Raw genomic sequence first — 17,582 nt, 5'->3', positions numbered from 1 at the left:
GATTTGGACCCTAAATTGAAGAGCTACCCTGCCCTGAGGCGGTGGGTCGTTGTTTCCGCTGGCTCCACAGGAGGCAGAGATGCTGCCAAAGCTCCCAAATCCACTCTTACTCATTTTAAGGACAGCTCCAGCAGATGAGGAGGTGGGGTTTTGACTCTGATCTGGAAGTTCCGCAGATGGCTTGGAGTTATAGCGTGGGCTGCCACAAAAGCTGGGTCTGTGACCACACAAGTAGCCCCGCACAACTATAGAGCCAATCAGCTGCCAGGATGCAGCTGCTTCTAGCCAATCAGGACCTGGCCTCAGAATTCTTCTGAGAAGTCTGGCAGTTACTCTGCTACATTTTTAAAGATCCACTTGTAACTTCAAACCTTTCCTGCTATCTTTATAAAAATAAATTTTACTACCCTCTTCCACAACGCTTCATTCCTAAATGTCATGACTTCTGTACTCCCTTCTCAAAGATTCATTTATTCACTCTTCCATTAACCATTCAACAGAAATTTCCAGACCAAGAAGTTCACTATAGGTTGCGTGTGGCAGCGGCGCAGGGCAGCTGGCAGGTACAACTGAGGGCAACATGTTTATTGTCGTCAAAGAACTCACACCCTTGATCAAATCATTAAAACCAGAAGCGTGCTGAAAAAATGGCAAAACGGCCACCTCTGAAAAATTAACATATTCAAACACAAGTCATATCCTACCATTACTCTTTAAATTTTTTTTTTTTTTTGGAGAATTACACTTTCCCCATTCTGCCAAATGCATTACAGGTAAAAATAAATAGTATAGTGTACTTCAATTTATACATAAATTCAAATGGAACAACTAAGCTCTAAGTTATTTTCAAGGCCCTGTGGATAAGTCAGGAAGAACAAGATGTGAGCCCCATCATATATAAGGAAAAACAAGAATAAAATCAAAATACAGTTTCTACATGCTTTTATCCAGTAATTTCTGAACTCAAGATTTTAGTAATTGTGTAAATAGATCCCATAATATTTTTGAATTACATTGAAAATCTATTTTTCCTTATAAAAAACATTTTATTTTAGGTATAATTCATTTAAAGCCTTTTTCTTAATAAAAGAATGTCAGTTATTAGAATCCACCATTGACAAGAACTCCTCCTTAAAAATCTTTTGTTCCTTCATAACTTACATGTATAAATTTTTGAGGATTTATATTTTCCTATTTCTTTTATTGGTTAAAATAATTTCTGCTATTCCAAATTACAGAAATGTGTGGATAATATATATCTGAAACTTATACGATGTAAAATTATATTTACTTTTCAAGTTAAAAAGTAGCATCATAGGGCAAACACAGTATGTTCTACAAATAAACATATAATTGTTATCTGAGTACAGATTTTCATATAAACATGGATATTTAACTTGTAGATCCATATTTTATATAATGAAAGAGTACTTAGCCATGGGAGTAATATTTGTATTCTTAAAATTGCACATTATTAGAGATCAGATTGACTCTATTTTTTAATGTTCACAACCTCATAATTAGACATTGTTTTCTTATTAGCGAATATCACACTTCTGGTCAAGAAATCTTGAGGTTACAATGATGTAACTGGTTATATTCCCGACACTTATATACAGTATGAACTGTATAAATCATACCAAAACAGTAAAAAGCACTTACCTGACAGGATTGCTGGTTAAAGAAACCCTCAGAGATTCTAGGCAGTTAAGAAGTTTCTCATCTGAAATACCAGATCGTAATTCATGAACATACTCTTGTGAAGACAGGGTGCACTCATGTTTGCTGTTTTTCAGCCCTCCCTATGAAAAAAGATAATATTTTAGACAAACAACAGGTTTTTAAAAAAACATTTAAATAAAATAATGCATAGAATATGCAAATATTTTACTAGATAAAAATGTGTGCAGAGGGCCCAGTGCTTAAAAACTCTTGGTTATAGAACTGACATGGTAAAATCGTGTTGTGTATATCTCAATACTCTCTTCAGCCTCATTTAAAAGAAAATTACACTGATGGTTTTCATAACCTGAACAGAATATGGACTCGAGTGGCATAAAGTATCACTGACAGGAATTCTTAAATTTACAATATCCATGTATTAGGATTAACATTAGCTGGTCCTCCTTAACCCGCAAGATGAACATTCAGAAATTATCTTATTAATTTTCCTAGTTAAGATATTTACATTCTATTCTACAAAACACAATGAACAAAATTTAATGCAAAACATTACACATAACTCAGCTCTATTGAAATATGTCAGTATATCAGCCTATTTCAAAAACAAAGTGAAAATAGTTATTAAAACAATAGTCTCCAATCAGCAGGTTAGTTAACACATTAGTCAAAGTAATCACCAATTCCCAACTATTCCTTCCAAAATGTGTTACTCCCAAACTATAGATTAATCTTAAAAAGTCATTAAATGTGTTTATCTGATAGTGACAAGTTTTTAGTTTAATTTCCAATGTACATGGGGTTATTTCTAGAACTCATTATCTCATCACAACTCCTTAGCTTCATCACCTTGCCTTAACTATGTAAGTAGTTTGGGGAAAAGACTGGGAGAAAAACATCATCAACATATTCATTTTACTAATAACTCATAGTTTCACATTCTAGACATACATAATCATAACTGCCCCTTTCCTATATTACAAATGTATCTGCCTGAATTAAAATTCTAGCTTGAGTCCCATTTTGTAAGTTCATATGAATTACTCTCAGTTTATGCTAGAAGTGAATTTTTTCTCCAATTTCATAGAAGTCATCGTCAGAGAATATAGAATTTAAAAAAGAACAATATGTTAATAATGAGAAATAGATTCCCTAGATTTCACACTATTTGGCTTTTTATTGAGAATGCCTTCTGATATAGAAATTGTCAATCATGTGTAATATCTGAATTTTTTAAATTCCATTAAATAGTAAATGTTTAAAGTCTTTAAATGATAAAGTCTCATGTATAGGAACTCCATTCCCTTATGCCACTGGCACTATCACTATTACAGCACTTAGGACACTGAAGCAGAGGGCATTATATTTGTATGTCTCTCTGTCTTCTAGAATGGGAGCTCCATGTATGCCAAGTATCTAACACAGTGACTGAGTTTAGTGAGCCTCAACAAAAGTGTGCTGTTATCGAATCTGTCCATAACAATTTTAGAACAAGGAATACAATTTCATACATTTTGCTCCCATGTTTTGTGTAATGGCCACTGACTTGATTTTTCTTGCTTTGGTGGGATATACAGTAGGTACCAAGTAAGTCTACTAAATGAGTCACCACGATAGATGGTTCAGTAAGTAAAACCATCACTGAAATCATTTCCACATTTCTGTAATTTATTTGCCCATCTCTTAAGGCTACAATTCATAAGAGCCAGTAAACATTTATTGTATAAAATGTTTCAGATCTGCTGTCACATTCCACTTTCATATGATCCATAAATGAATTTTATTAATTAATGAATGACAAGGCCCTACCAATCCTCCCCTGAAGATTTATATAGAGAGCTTATTCCTGTAGAATGACCTTTGCATTGACTGTTTTCTCTGCCTCTGATCTCTCCATTACTGGATCTCATCGTTTAAGTCTCAGCCCAAGAGTCTTCCCCCTGCACACTGTACTTATCATCACAACATCATTTTAAATCTCATTTATCTTAAAATAGCTTTATATAAGTTTATCTTATTGAGCACTTTACTTGTTTACTGTCCTTCTCATTAAAACATAAGCTTCAGGAAGCCTGCCTATCTTGTTCACTTGTTCTAGATCTTAACACAGGGCTTTGAACATAATAAGAACTCAATACATATTTCTTAAATACATAATGGATATATGGATGGTGAATAACCAAATGAGTGAGGGATTGATGAGTTTCAAAATATTGAAGCTTCCAAATTCACTTGAGTTTTGCTTCAGAATATTACCGTTCTGAGACATTTCATTACAATATATTCAGTGATATTACTATAGAACAGTTAAATTTAGACAGTATATGGTAAACTAGGGATGCTCAAATTGCCACTGGGAATGAATCATGTCCCCATCACTTACCTTCCAGGTAATCTTTGAGAAGGCAACTGAACTGATCTCTATAAATTTGTTTGCTCATCTGTGATATTGGAGTAATAAACACCTCCACCTCATATTTGTTATAAAGATTAAGATAATTGGCATTTAGATAACAGGTATTTCTTATGTGGTGTCTCACAGAGTAAGGTGCTCAGAAAATGTTAGTTCTATTCTTCTACATGGTTGTTGGTGAGATATTCTTTAGGAAACAATGGGGCCAGCCCATCACCTTGGGGCTGACCCCTCCCCCAAATCTTAGAAATAGATTTAAATTTTATAATAGAGGATACTCTGGGTAATAGCAGATGGAAGTAAAGAATCTAATATGGAGCAAGACAGAAAATATATAACTTTATAGAACAAATGCCTTCTAGCAAGCTTAGAAAGACTTGGGGATTTTAACATTAGTTCATATTTGAAAATTATGAAACACTATAACATGGAAAGGCTGTACTGGTCCTTAAAGACAAGCTCTTCCGATACCCTCATTACATAAGTTGAGAATCAAGTTGATTTCCCAAGCTCATGTAATTAGTAAGAGAATAAATCACTAACATTCTGATCCTTGGGTTACTTCTTTTTCTATATCACTTTTCTCAATATTGAGTAAAAATTAAAGTAAAAAGTATTTAATTCTGAAATCTCTATTACATAATATCAAAGTATCTTCATCATAATCAATATGGTACAACACAATATTAAAGAAATCACCTAAAAAATGGTGCAATAAATTAAACTAATTCTCACTATATTTAATAGGGCTGTAATATAAGAATAGCTTATTATTAACATCATGTCCTGATACTGAACAAAGGAAACAACTAGATAATGGATGGATAATAATGGAAATTTTAATTAGCTACTCTGTATGAGATTAATGAAAATTACCAGTGTGCCCATTTGATCTTTAAAAAATAATGCAGACAAAGTTAGCAATTAGCATACATCATGCTATTCCAAAGCTAGGTGAACAAAAAGCTTTCCTAATTTGAAACTATTCCTTAATTTGAAAATCATTAGGATGGAGATACTTGTCAGTGTGACAATGTTTGTATTATTCTAACACAGTACACAAAGAATCAAAAGAAGCTTTGGACCAGTTTAATAGTCATAATCGTGCTTCTCTGATTAAAAAAAAAAAAAGAAGTTAGTATCAGAACCAGACACACAATATTATTAAAAAGAACAATTTTAATTTGCAGTGGAGATACCACTTCTGATTTTAAATTGACTTGGTCTGAGCATGACCTGTCATTCTTTAATGTAAATACAGATTTGCTTATAACTTGAGGAAGAGGCTACATAGTTCTAAACTGTAAAGGTATCTTGCTGCAGACAGCAGGGAAACACTATTGATTGTATACAGGTCTTTTCAACTACAGTGTGCACACAAATAGCAATTACTATCAGAAGTATCATCTTCAAATAGAAAAAAAAAATATTGTTGTGAAAACAGTAATAGCATTACTGTTATTGACCATGATTTATAAACCCTAATGTAGTCAGGTTTCTTTGGCTACTATAATCAAGTGAATTTTTTATCTTTCATTGCAATTCTCTGAAAAAGCAATGTTATAGATTAACAAATTTAGAATTATATCTACAAAGGTCCACAGTGTTGTTTTTGAGAGGCACCTATGAGTTGAATCTCATACTGAGTGAAATGAGCCAGAAAGACAAAGACAAATACCATAGGATATCACTTATAACTGGAATCTAACATCCAGCACAAATGAACATCTCCTCAGAAAAGAAAATCAGGACTTGGAGAAAAGACTTGTGGCTGCCTGACAGGAGGGGGAGGGAGTGGGAGGGATGGGAGCTTGGGCTTATCAGACACAACTTAGAATAGATTTACAAGGAGATCCTGCTGAGTAGCATTGAGAACTTTGTCTAGATACTCATGTTGCAACAGAACAAAGGGTGGGGAAAAAAATGTAATTGTAATGTATACATGTAAGGATAACTTGATCCCCTTGCTATACAGTGGGAAAATAAAAAAAAAAATTTTAAAAAGCATTAAAAAATCGAAAAACCATTTTCCTCATCATCAGTTCCTTGAGTTCCAGTAGAAAAAGGAAACAAGCAACAAGTGCCTGCGCCAAGTGCATCTACCTATTTATTTTAAGGGTGATGTATTTGGTTGGCTATACAAAGCTGAATATATTACTGGACCTTTAGAGGGCTTCTCTCTAATTATATAAGAAAAACATCTCATAAGGGAAAGTTATTATAGTTACATAATTAATTTATCCCCAAAATGTAAGTTACTTCAAAATAAATATAACAATATTTCAAATAATTTTATATACAACTTACAATGAAAATTCCTCTAATTGCATGAAAATTATAGTGTAAAATATACTATATATTATCAACTCAGGGTTTGTAACATTAAAAACCTACACAAAACATTAGTACTGTGAGATAAATTCATATACTGTCACTTCCCACTGCAGGACATGGTTTAAAATATAGTCCTTTTCAGAGGTTGAAAATAATATGCGAAATGAGAATATATCCTACCACTAAGCAGAATAACATCTGCATTATGGTCCCAGAAGGAAAATAGAGAAGGGGCCAAAAAAAACCAATTATTTGAAGAAATAATGGCTGAAAACTTCCTGAATCTGTAAAAAGAAACAGATATCCAGGTCTAGGAAGCCCAGAGAGATCCAAATAATAAGAACCCAAAGAGAAATGCATCAAGATGTACTATAATTAAAATGTTTAAAGAATGAAGAGAGATTCTTAAGAGCAGAAAGAGAAAAGCAGATTATGACTAAGCAAATCAGATAAGGTTATCAGCAGATTTTTTTTTATATAGAAACTTTATAGGCCAGAAGGGAGTAGCAAGACATATTCATAATGCTAAACAAAAAGACCTAAATGTGAGACCAAAAACCATAAAACTTCTAGAAGAAAACATAGACAGTACAGACTTTGACACAGGTATTAGCAATATTTGGGGGAACCTGTCTCCTCAGGCAAGGGAAATAAGAGCCAAAATAAACAAATGGGACTCAATCAAAATTTTTGCATCAACAAAATGAAACAGCAACCTACTGAATGTGAGAAGATATCTGCAAATGATATGTCTGCTAAGAGGTTAATATCCAAAACATATAAAGAACTCATACCAACTCATATCAAAAAACCAAAGAACCCAATTAAAAATTAGCAGAGGATTTGAACATTTTCACAAAGAAGATATACAGATGACCAAAAAGCACATTAAAAGATGCTCAACATCACTAATCACCAGGAAAATGCGAATCAAAACCACAATAAGATTATCACCTCATCCTTGTCAGAATGGCTATTAGCAAAAGAACCAAAACAACAGTGTGTTGGTAAAGACTTGGAAATAAGGGAACCATTGTACACGATTGGTGGTGCAGCCACTACAGAAAAAAGTATGGAGCTTCCTCAAAAATTTAGAAATAGAATTACCCTATGATCCAGCAATTCCACTCCTGGATATATATATCCAAAGAAAATGAAAACACTAATTCTAAAAGATATATATAGCCCTATGTTCATTGCAGCACTATTTATAATAGCCAAGATAGAGAAGCAACCTGAGTGTCTATTGATAGATGAATAAAGATGTACACCATATACACACACAGGAATATAACACAGGCACTAAAAAAAAGAATGAACTCTCGCCACTGCCACAACATAGTTGGTCCTAGAGGGTACTATATTAAGTGAAATAAGTCAGAAAAGAAAGACAAATACTGTATGATTTCACTGGTGTTTGGAATCTGAAAAGCAAAACAAAAACATGCTCATAGATACAGAGAGCAAACTGATGGTTGTCAGGAGAGGGTGGGTAGGAAGACAGGCAAAATAGGTAAAGGGGATCAAGAGGTGTAATATCAGAGGATAATTACTCTTTAGATTATACATACCATTTGTCTCAAAAGGATCTAACTAAGGTTATTTAAGTACGATTTTTTTTTTCTTTTTTGCTATTTCTTGGGCTGCTCCGGCGACATATGGAGGTTCCCAGGCTAGGGGTTGAATCGGAGCCGTAGCCACCAGCCTACGCCAGAGCCACAGCAACTCGGGATCCGAGCCGCGTCTGCAACCTACACCACAGCTCACAGCAACGCCGGATAGTTAACCCACTGAGCAAGGGCAGGGATCGAACCTACAACTTCATGGTTCCTAGTCAGATTCATTAACCACGGCGCCACAACGGGAACTCCTATTTAAGTATGATTAACTAAAATGTTTTAAGTATAAGGTTTTCTATGAGAAAACATTTATTGTTTACTTATTGACGATTCTACATATTAAATACCAGATTAAGTATGTGACCCCCAAATCACAGAGTCTAAGACCGTCACAGGATGAATACTTAATCATTCTTTCAGCGCAAGTACTATTAGAAGAAGGAAATCCTTAACATATATTTAAATTCTGTGGCTGTACTGTTTTCTCTTGTGAAACACATATTTAATTTATAGAATATGGAAGACAATACTTTGTAGTAACACCAAATTATTAAATTAAATACACAATAAATTTTAATTTTTATCACTGACTGAAACAATAGTACGATATTTTAATAAGGAGAATTTTGACCCACAAACACTCAACTACATTTCTTGTAAAACAACCTTATCTGCTCTAGATACTCTGGGAGACATTAACCATGAACAGCTAAACGAAAATGATTTGTTAGAGAAAGCTAATTAAAATATTTAATGAGGAGTTCCCGTCGTGGCTCAGTGATTAACGAATCCGACTAGGAACCATGAGATTGCAGGTTCGATCCCTGGCCTTGCTCAGTGGGTTAAGGATCCCACGTTGCCGTGGCTCTGGCGTAGGCTGGTGGCTACAGCTCCGATTCGACCCCTAGCCTGGGAACCTCCATATGCTGCGGAAGCAGCCCAAGAAATGGCAAAAAGACAAAAATAAAATAAAATAAAATATTTAATGATATTCAAATGAGTCAACCTGTATATTAAGCAATCAGTCTGACATGTTTCTTTTTCATATCAAACACAATAAACATGTGGTCTATTTCACACCTAAAAACCTATCTATGCTTAACCTTTTATAAGTAGTATTTAGCAATAATAGTGAACAATGTTCATATGAGTAAATGGACACCAAGTAAAATTTTAAAACTGTAAAGTGTTGCTACTAGCATTTTTATGAACCCTTATCACCACCTACTATACTTGATAAAAGAAAGCTTAAGCATTATGTTTATCTTTTATTTGACAGAGGCCCTAGAGATATATCAGATAATGAAATATAAACAGATAGAAAGTAACCCAAGGGGTTCTTAACCCTGGGTCCCAATTCAGGCAGAATGTAAACTTGGAAGATGAAAAATGACATCTTTATTTTCAATTACTGCTGGCTTGAATTTAGCATCTCTTTCAATTATGAATATAGGCAGCAGACCACAGTGAAGTAACCAGCACTTACCTACAACTTGGTCACTGTGACCAACAGAAGTCACAGATATTTTCCTGTCACACCACACATACCGCATTTGTGTGGTATTAAAATACCACTTATATTCATCATTTATACAAAATTCACCTTGGTATACAAGTTACCACTTTGTCTTGTTTCTTAACAAATCTTGTAAAGAAACCCATCACTGTCTTGTTTTTTTCATTTTTGAAATAATTGTAAGTATCCATGCAGTTGTAAGAAAAATGCAGAAACCCTTTGTTTTCACCCAGTGGTAACGTTTGGCAAAACTATATTACAACATCACAACTGGGATTTTGACATTGAGAAAACCCACCTATCCTACTGAGAATACCTTAGTTTTACATGCACTTATGTGTGTGTGTGTGTGTCTATTTGAGTTCCTTGCAAATTTGATCACCTGTAGATTCATGTATCCTATCATCAAAATCAAGATTCAGAACAGTTCCATCACCACAATGATCCTCCATGTTGCCCCTTCATAACTACACTCAAATCCCTCCCACAATCCTAAAACCACCCCTGGCAATCATTAATCTATTCTCCATTTCTATAAATTTGTCTTTTCAAGAATGGTGAATCAGGAGTTCCCGTCGTGGTGCAGTAGTTAACGAATCCAACTAGGAACCATGAGGTTGTGGGTTCAATCCCTGGCCTTGCTCAGTGGGTTAAGGATCCAGCGTTGCCCTGAGCTGTGGTGTAGGTCGCAGACGGGACTTGGATCCCACGTTTCTGTGGCTCTGGTGTAGGCCAGTGGCTACAGCTCCAATTAGACCCCTAGCCTGGGAACTTCCATATGCCACAGGAAGTGGCCCTAGAAAAGGCAAAAAGACAGAAGAAAAAAAAAAAAAAAGAATGGTGAATCATACAGAAGTAACCTTTTGGTATGGGGTTTTTTTTTTCACTCAGCATAATGCCCTGGAGATTCACACAAATAATTGCACATATCAATAGTTTGTTCCTGTTTGTTGCTGAGTTGTCATCCATGGTATGGATATACTACAGTTACTTAACCATTCACCCTTTGAAGACATTTGTTTCCAGTTTTTGTCTATTATGAAAAAAATTGCTATGAACATTCATGCTCAGGTTTTTCTGCAAACATAAGTTTCTACTTCTCTGCAGTGTGCCATAAGTTTTAAAAATACTTTGATAAATATACTTTAATATAGTTTCCTTAATGTCCAACAGGATAATCAGTCTATTTGGCACAGCCAGTTTCTTCATGTACCATTTAAAGATAAGAACAATAATCAGAGCTGCAGCTGCCAGCCTACACAATGCCGTGTCAACAACCTACACCACAGGTCATGGCAATGCCAGATCCTTAACCCACTGAGCGGAACCCATGTCCCCATAGATACTAGTCAGATTCGTTTCCACTGAGCTACAATGGGAACTCCCTGTAACGGTCTATTAAGAATTGCTGATTTTACAGAACGGAACTATTTCAGTATCAGGAAGTCTACATTATACTCCTTTGTTTTTGTCTTTTTTCTTTTTAGAGCCGCACCCAAAGCATGTGGAGGTTCCCAGGCGTGATCCAATCGGAGCTATTGCTGCCGGCCTACACCACAGCAATGACAGATCCAGATCCGAGCCACTTCTTCCACCTACACCACAGCTCATGGCAATGCCACACCCTTAACCCACTGAGCAAGGCCAGGCATCGAACCCAAATCCTCGCAGATTCGTTTCCACTGTGCCAAGATGGGAACTCCACATCTTTTTTTTTTTTGTAGATTATACTCCTTGATCGCTACTAATAATCCCTGATATATTTGAGTTTCAGGTTTTTTGATTGCAAAATGAAGAAGTTGTGTATATCAAGTGGTTCTGAGATAACACTGACATTAAGAGAAGACAACTATCAGACTAGCAACAAAGAGAATAGGGCACAAAATGAAAAGAGCAAAATCACAGCAGCTGGGGACCATTGTAGACAATGGAATGTAATCCTGTATACTGAGATAAAAGGTGTCACTGTTTTGCTGTATGGCATAAATAACTGATAAAATGTGATCATGCTAAGTTATCAATAAAAAAGTGAAACTACAAAAAAACAAAAAAAAGAACAATAGGGAAAGGTACATCAGCATGTATTACACTGGGCAAAGAATAAAAAGTTATTGAAGCATAGCACATTGCATATCAACTATACTTTAATAAAAAAATTAAAAATAAAGACATTTAAGTATAAGATATTTAGATACTTAGGATATTCAGAAAACAAATTTATGGCTACCAAAAGGGAAAAGAGGGAGGGATAAATTGGAAATTTGAGATTAACAGATATATACCACTATGTATAAAACAAATAAACAAGGACCTACTATATAGCACAGGGACCTATATTAAATATCTTGTAATAACCTACGATGGAAAATAATCTTAAAAAGAACAGATACTTTTATCTATGTATAATTGAATCACTTTGCCGTATATGAGAAACATCATAAATCAACTATACTTTAAGTACAATCTTCTCCCCCCGCTTTACCATTTTTGGTGTTTTTTTTAATTTGTTTTATTATAGTTGATTTACAATGTTTTTGCCTTACCACTTTTGGATCCACTTCTAAGAGTAACTTTTGACACTGTAAGAAAACCAGTTTAATAATACTTTTGCAGATTATGTTTCCAAAAGCCTAGATAGAAACTATACTTTAAGTAGGTAATGAAGCTATAAACTCTAAATGAAATAAAGAAGAATTCCTTCCACAAAACAAAAAATACCCTATTATTTTTAGACACCTAGCTTTCTAAATATTTTACCAAGTGCTCTTCACCAAAATGAACACACTGAATCTTATTCAATTCCTTGCCTACCTGTAATAATAGTGCATCAATAGCAAAATACCCAAAGGATAGAAAAACAAAAAAAAGGCAAAAGATCTATGACTAATTGACATGTAAATAAATGGACGTATGTCTTCATCACTGAATGACATTCATAGATTTAGATATCAAAAGGGCCTTAAATTTCTATAGCCAAAAAGCTTTCAGAACTTTTCCTGTATACGCTTTCATCTTAATCTAACAACAGGGAAAGATATTGCTAAAACCATTTTTCTTTTGTGCAGTTGTGAAAATTGAACCATGGAGAAGTCATGACTTGTCTGAGACTATCTAACTGGCAAATAATTGTCAGAAACAGGCTGGAACCTAAAATAGAGAGTATCTTTCAGAATACAGGGCAGAACTATATTCAAGGGAGCAAAACTTGCTCCCAATATCAGATTATAACAAAAAGAGGAAATGTGGGCAAAAGTTTCAGAAATAACCCTTACCCTCAAAAGCTGTGTGAATGCAGTTATTACTTGACCGCAGGTTCTTAATCTGCAAAATGGGAATAATATAGCACCTATCCTCGGGGTTGTTGGAAGAATGAAATCAGAATCCAGGTAAAATAAACTGCCTGGTATATAATAAGCACTCAGGTAATGCTTGCTGCCATTATATTTTATCTTATCATTAATTTAGGGAGAACTTTCTTTAAAAATACCCTAATGAAAGAAATACTGCTTTTCTGAAAGTAGTCATCTCTTGTCACCTTATTCAGATGATGCTGAGTTGGGCTGCTAACTTTCTGAGATATTCAGGAAAGGATTTCTACCTTAGGCAAATTAGGTTATTATTTTCAAACTGTATTCTGAGGGTCCACAGAGTTCCTTAAGTTGTATGCAGGGCTTTGGTGGCTGAAGAGGCTATGTGTAAAGAGGAAGGCTCATTGAGATCCTGTCTTCCCTAAGAATAAGGACATTTGCACGTTTGTCTGCTTTATCTATTCCCGTTCCACATGCAATTTCTTATGTATAAGAAGTGCTTAGTTTTTTTCTTTTTGGCCATGCCTATGGCATGCAGAAATTCCTAGGACAGGGAACAAACCCGCTCTGCACCAGTGACCTGAGCCACAGCAGTGACAAGTCCAGATCTTTAACCCACTGACCCACCTGGGAACCCTGAGAAATGCTCGGATCACCCACCGGGCTGGGTGATCTCAAAGGTCTTGCCCTTGTGAATCTATGACTGAGAACATGCCACCATTTAGGCACTAAAGCATAAGCTTTTTTTTAAATATAAAATTTAATTGACTGCCATATTCTCTGCACACACATGGATGAGTCAAGTTTTCAGTTGCTTCACAAAATAGTACTGCAAAAAGATATAGCCTCTCTTTTGCATATGGTGTCCTTTTCTTATGAGAATATTCCCATTCAATATTTACTGAGTTTTCATAGGTTCCAGAAACTGGGAATAGAGACATAAACTAAGACATACCCCTGACATCAAAGAGTTTGCTCCCTGGGTAGGGGTGAGGGACCAAAAGCAGACTTATTAAGAGATGTAATCAGATGACAGAAGTAGATGTGGGGAGGTATGGGAATTTGAAGGATAGACCATCTGATTTTATTTGAGGGAAGATGGTCAGGCAAGTTGTAAAAGGTGAGGACATGTTCACCCAGGGCAGATAAGGTTATTTTAGTGAGAAGTTACAATAAACATTGAGGTACAATAATTAGGAATTTGCTAGTAGGTCACTAAACCTAGAGCTAAGGGGTAATGGCTTCTGAATTGTGTAAGTTAACTTATAATCTGCAATTTCATTTCATAAGATAATGTGATAAAGTTACACATTAACTGGATTATCTGGATAACCATGTCATACCCAAGTACTGCCACCTCATCTCAGCATGCACAGTTGCATTTAGGATCACACTGTCACTGGGAAGGATGACTTTCATTACCTCAGACTAATGAGCAGAGATGGGTGGCCTTAGCAGGAAAACAATGTATTTATACCAAGTAAAAGCCAAATGACATTTCAGCATGCTATACTTATCTAAATTTAACCACAGATGGAATAGAGAAAACGGATGGTACAATTAAAAAATAACCACTTGTACTATAGTATCTTCAGATTGTAAATAGCAATTTTGGTTCAGCAAAACATCATTTATCACTTAAAATAATATTAATTTAAATTTGATTAGTTTTTGTATTTTACTTTTATAAGTATATTTGTTTTATAAGTTGTAGAAGAGCTCTTGGCACACTTTACATATTATTTTGTGTTGGCACATATTTAAATAGTTTAATTAAAATATTTTGAATCTTTGCTAAGGCTTTTCCTTTAAAAGGAGTCTAATTTTTTTCTTTTTTTTGGAGGGGGGCAAATCTGAGAAACTGCCATAGGTGAGAGGAAGGCACTGGAAGAATTTAAACTCTGGAATGACCAAATATATCTGTATATTATATATCTGCATTTTTAATAATGGCTTGAGCAGAGAGGTGAGTAGAAAAGCACCTAGGGAAGAGAACGGGGCAGTATGTTTGTTTAGGGAAGAATATGGTGAAGTGCTAACTCTTTAACATTGAAGTTTGAAAGAAGGCTGGATTGGAGAATTGTTTTAAGACCTAGACTTCTTTCACCTGGGGACGTGAATGGGGACGCTATGTCAGGTAAGACGGAGGAACTAAGATATTCCCCAGACTTAGGCAGCTGGTCTGAGCTAAATGATAAAGTGATCTGCATTTTTACAGATCAAGAAACTGAGGTTTCAAAAACTTGAGCAAGATCACATTGCTATTAAGAACCTGAATTTGACCCCAAGTTTGCCTGACTCAGGCTTAACCACAGAGCAGCACTGCCTCCATATTAGTATTGATAGAGGTGTGTTCAAGATTCCCACAGAAAATGCAGAAAGTGATAAGACAAGGCCAAGTAAGAAAACTTAATTGTTGCTTATATTTAAAAGCAGAGAGCAACAAGTACAGAATACTTTATAGCTTGACCAGAATAAGTGAAAGGAAAAGGATATTTTAATTTGTGTATATGAAATACCCAATTTTCCCTTTTTGTGATCTAGCCTCTAAAACTTATTGCAACATTTAAAATGACAATTTATTTACAATAAAATCAACTAGTCCATAAAAGTTCAGTTTAATGAAAGAAACTGACATCTTTGGGATCAAAGAGTACTTTACTAGGATAAATGGGCTTAATATTTAAAAGAAGAATGAGTTGTTTAGGTTTGTATATGTAAACTCTAAGACTAACTGGAAGTTTGATCTTTGGTTTCATTTCAAAAAAACTGATTTTACCTAACAAAGTCAAACATTTGTTTGTATTTTTTACAGTAGTGATGGATTTATGGGTTATTCAAGACATTTTGTGATAAATAATTCATCTATGCTGCATGAGAACCAATTCTAGTTCTCAAATAGTATACAACGAATATCACAAAACACTGCTTGCTCAAAGCCCTAACCTAACTTGAAAGAACAACCTGATAAGAATACTGAGCTAGTACTTGAGCATGTAGTCTTCAAAGGGGTTTTGTTTTGTTTTGTTTTTTTTAATAAAAGTACAAACAAAGTTCTGGCTCGTAAGAGCCAAATATCATGTTAGAGTTTATACCAATAGAAACAACAGTATCATATTAGCCAATATGGCATTACTTTCATAGATTACCAATCATCTGTTTCAATTTGTAGCATTCTTACCTCTAAAAACTTAAGTTGAGAATTTGACTGTAAGAGAACCCACATTTCTAGTTCATCAAAATAATCATTCTAAAAATAACATTTCTTCATGGTCTATTTTCAATGGTATATTATTTTAGCATATCATTTACTTCTCAGAGAGAAAAATTAATATAATCTAACAACTCAACACACACACACACCCCTTTAAAAGCCTTTAGTTCCTTCTACTACTACCCAAAGTAAAACATCAACGTTTAATCTCTTAAATAGTTAAGATAATCAGGAGTTCCCATCATGGCTCAGTGGAAATTAATCTGATTAGCATCCATGAGGACACATGTTCGATCCCTGGCCTCATTCAATGGATTAAAGGATCCGGCATTGCCCTGAGCTGTGGTGTAGGTCTCAGACACAGCTCAGATTCTGCATTGTTGTAGATGTGGTATAGGCTGGCAGCTACAGCTCCAATTCCTGGGAACCTCCATATGCTGTGGGTGTGGCCCTAAAAATACAAAAAAAAAAAAAGAAAGAAAAAAGATAATTTCTAAACCTCTTCACAAAACAAATGAGCCTTTTAATTTATCAAATATATTCAGTGACGGTTTTGTACAGCAAAGAATAGAGTATAACTCGTGATTTTTTAAAGTGTATGTTTACTCTACAAGCACAACAATTTACACTACCCAAATCTGACACCAGTCTGAGGGCTCTGCTGTCATTTCTACATACCTTTAAACAAAACAAGACAAAGCAAGACAACCCAAAAAAGTCAGCCATCTGGAGTTCAGTAGGTTAATGCACCATTCTGACATTTCCAACTGGAACAATTAAGGGTAAAACATTTTTAAAAGAGGCTGCTATGTGATGTATGCCTTGGAGAAAAAATAAGGAATTTTGCAAAAACAAAAAACCTGAAGGTTCCTTAGGTTTCTTCAAAAGTTGTGGCATGTTGTTGGCAATTATATTGTTATGCACATCCACTTAAAGAACACAGTAAGAGTTTCTAGGAGGAACAAGATATTATCCCATGAATTGAAAGGAATGTGAACAGGCAGGAAAGTTCCTGCCTTGCAAGAGATATTTATGGAACATAAAAGACCAAGCTCACCTCTAAAAGTATGTATAGTCACAAATTCCATTTACATACAAAATCAACCAAGATATTATAATTCGTTTACTCCCTTAATATAGTAGTAGGAAAAAATAGCAAACTTACGTTGGCGTTATGGAGATTTGACTTTAAACCCAGTATCTACTACTTAAGACTGTTTAACTGAACAAGTAATACTTTTTCTGAATTTCTATCTTACAGAATTGGTTTGAGGATTCAAATAGAAATACATGTAAAGCGTCCAGGACTATGCCTGACACATAGTTAGGTATGCAATGGAGATTTATTGCTTATCATTATCATCAACACCCAACATCTTGAATATACTATGCACCAGTCACTGTACTATCAGTTAAACATTTTTTATCCTAATCCTTCTAAACAGTCTTGGAGAGGAGTAATCACTCCCAATTCACATATGTGAAAACCGAAGCTCAC

At 34.9% G+C, this 17,582-nt stretch overlaps 1 protein-coding gene across 1 annotated transcript in view; it reads right to left on the bottom strand.

Annotated features, from left to right (window-relative positions):
* The window catches only part of DIAPH2 (diaphanous related formin 2), a 913,509-nt gene that overhangs the window by 693,671 nt on the left and 202,256 nt on the right, over window positions 1–17,582 (bottom strand). The window contains exon 6 of the mRNA XM_047765864.1: window positions 1,663–1,802. Coding sequence (XP_047621820.1) covers window positions 1,663–1,802 — 140 coding nt within the window. The remainder of the gene's footprint in view (window positions 1–1,662; window positions 1,803–17,582) is intronic.

The sequence above is a fragment of the Phacochoerus africanus genome, chromosome X (genome assembly GCF_016906955.1).
Source record: "Phacochoerus africanus isolate WHEZ1 chromosome X, ROS_Pafr_v1, whole genome shotgun sequence".
Lineage (NCBI taxonomy): Eukaryota > Metazoa > Chordata > Mammalia > Artiodactyla > Suidae > Phacochoerus > Phacochoerus africanus.
This window is presented reverse-complemented; position numbering and strand designations above follow the sequence as displayed.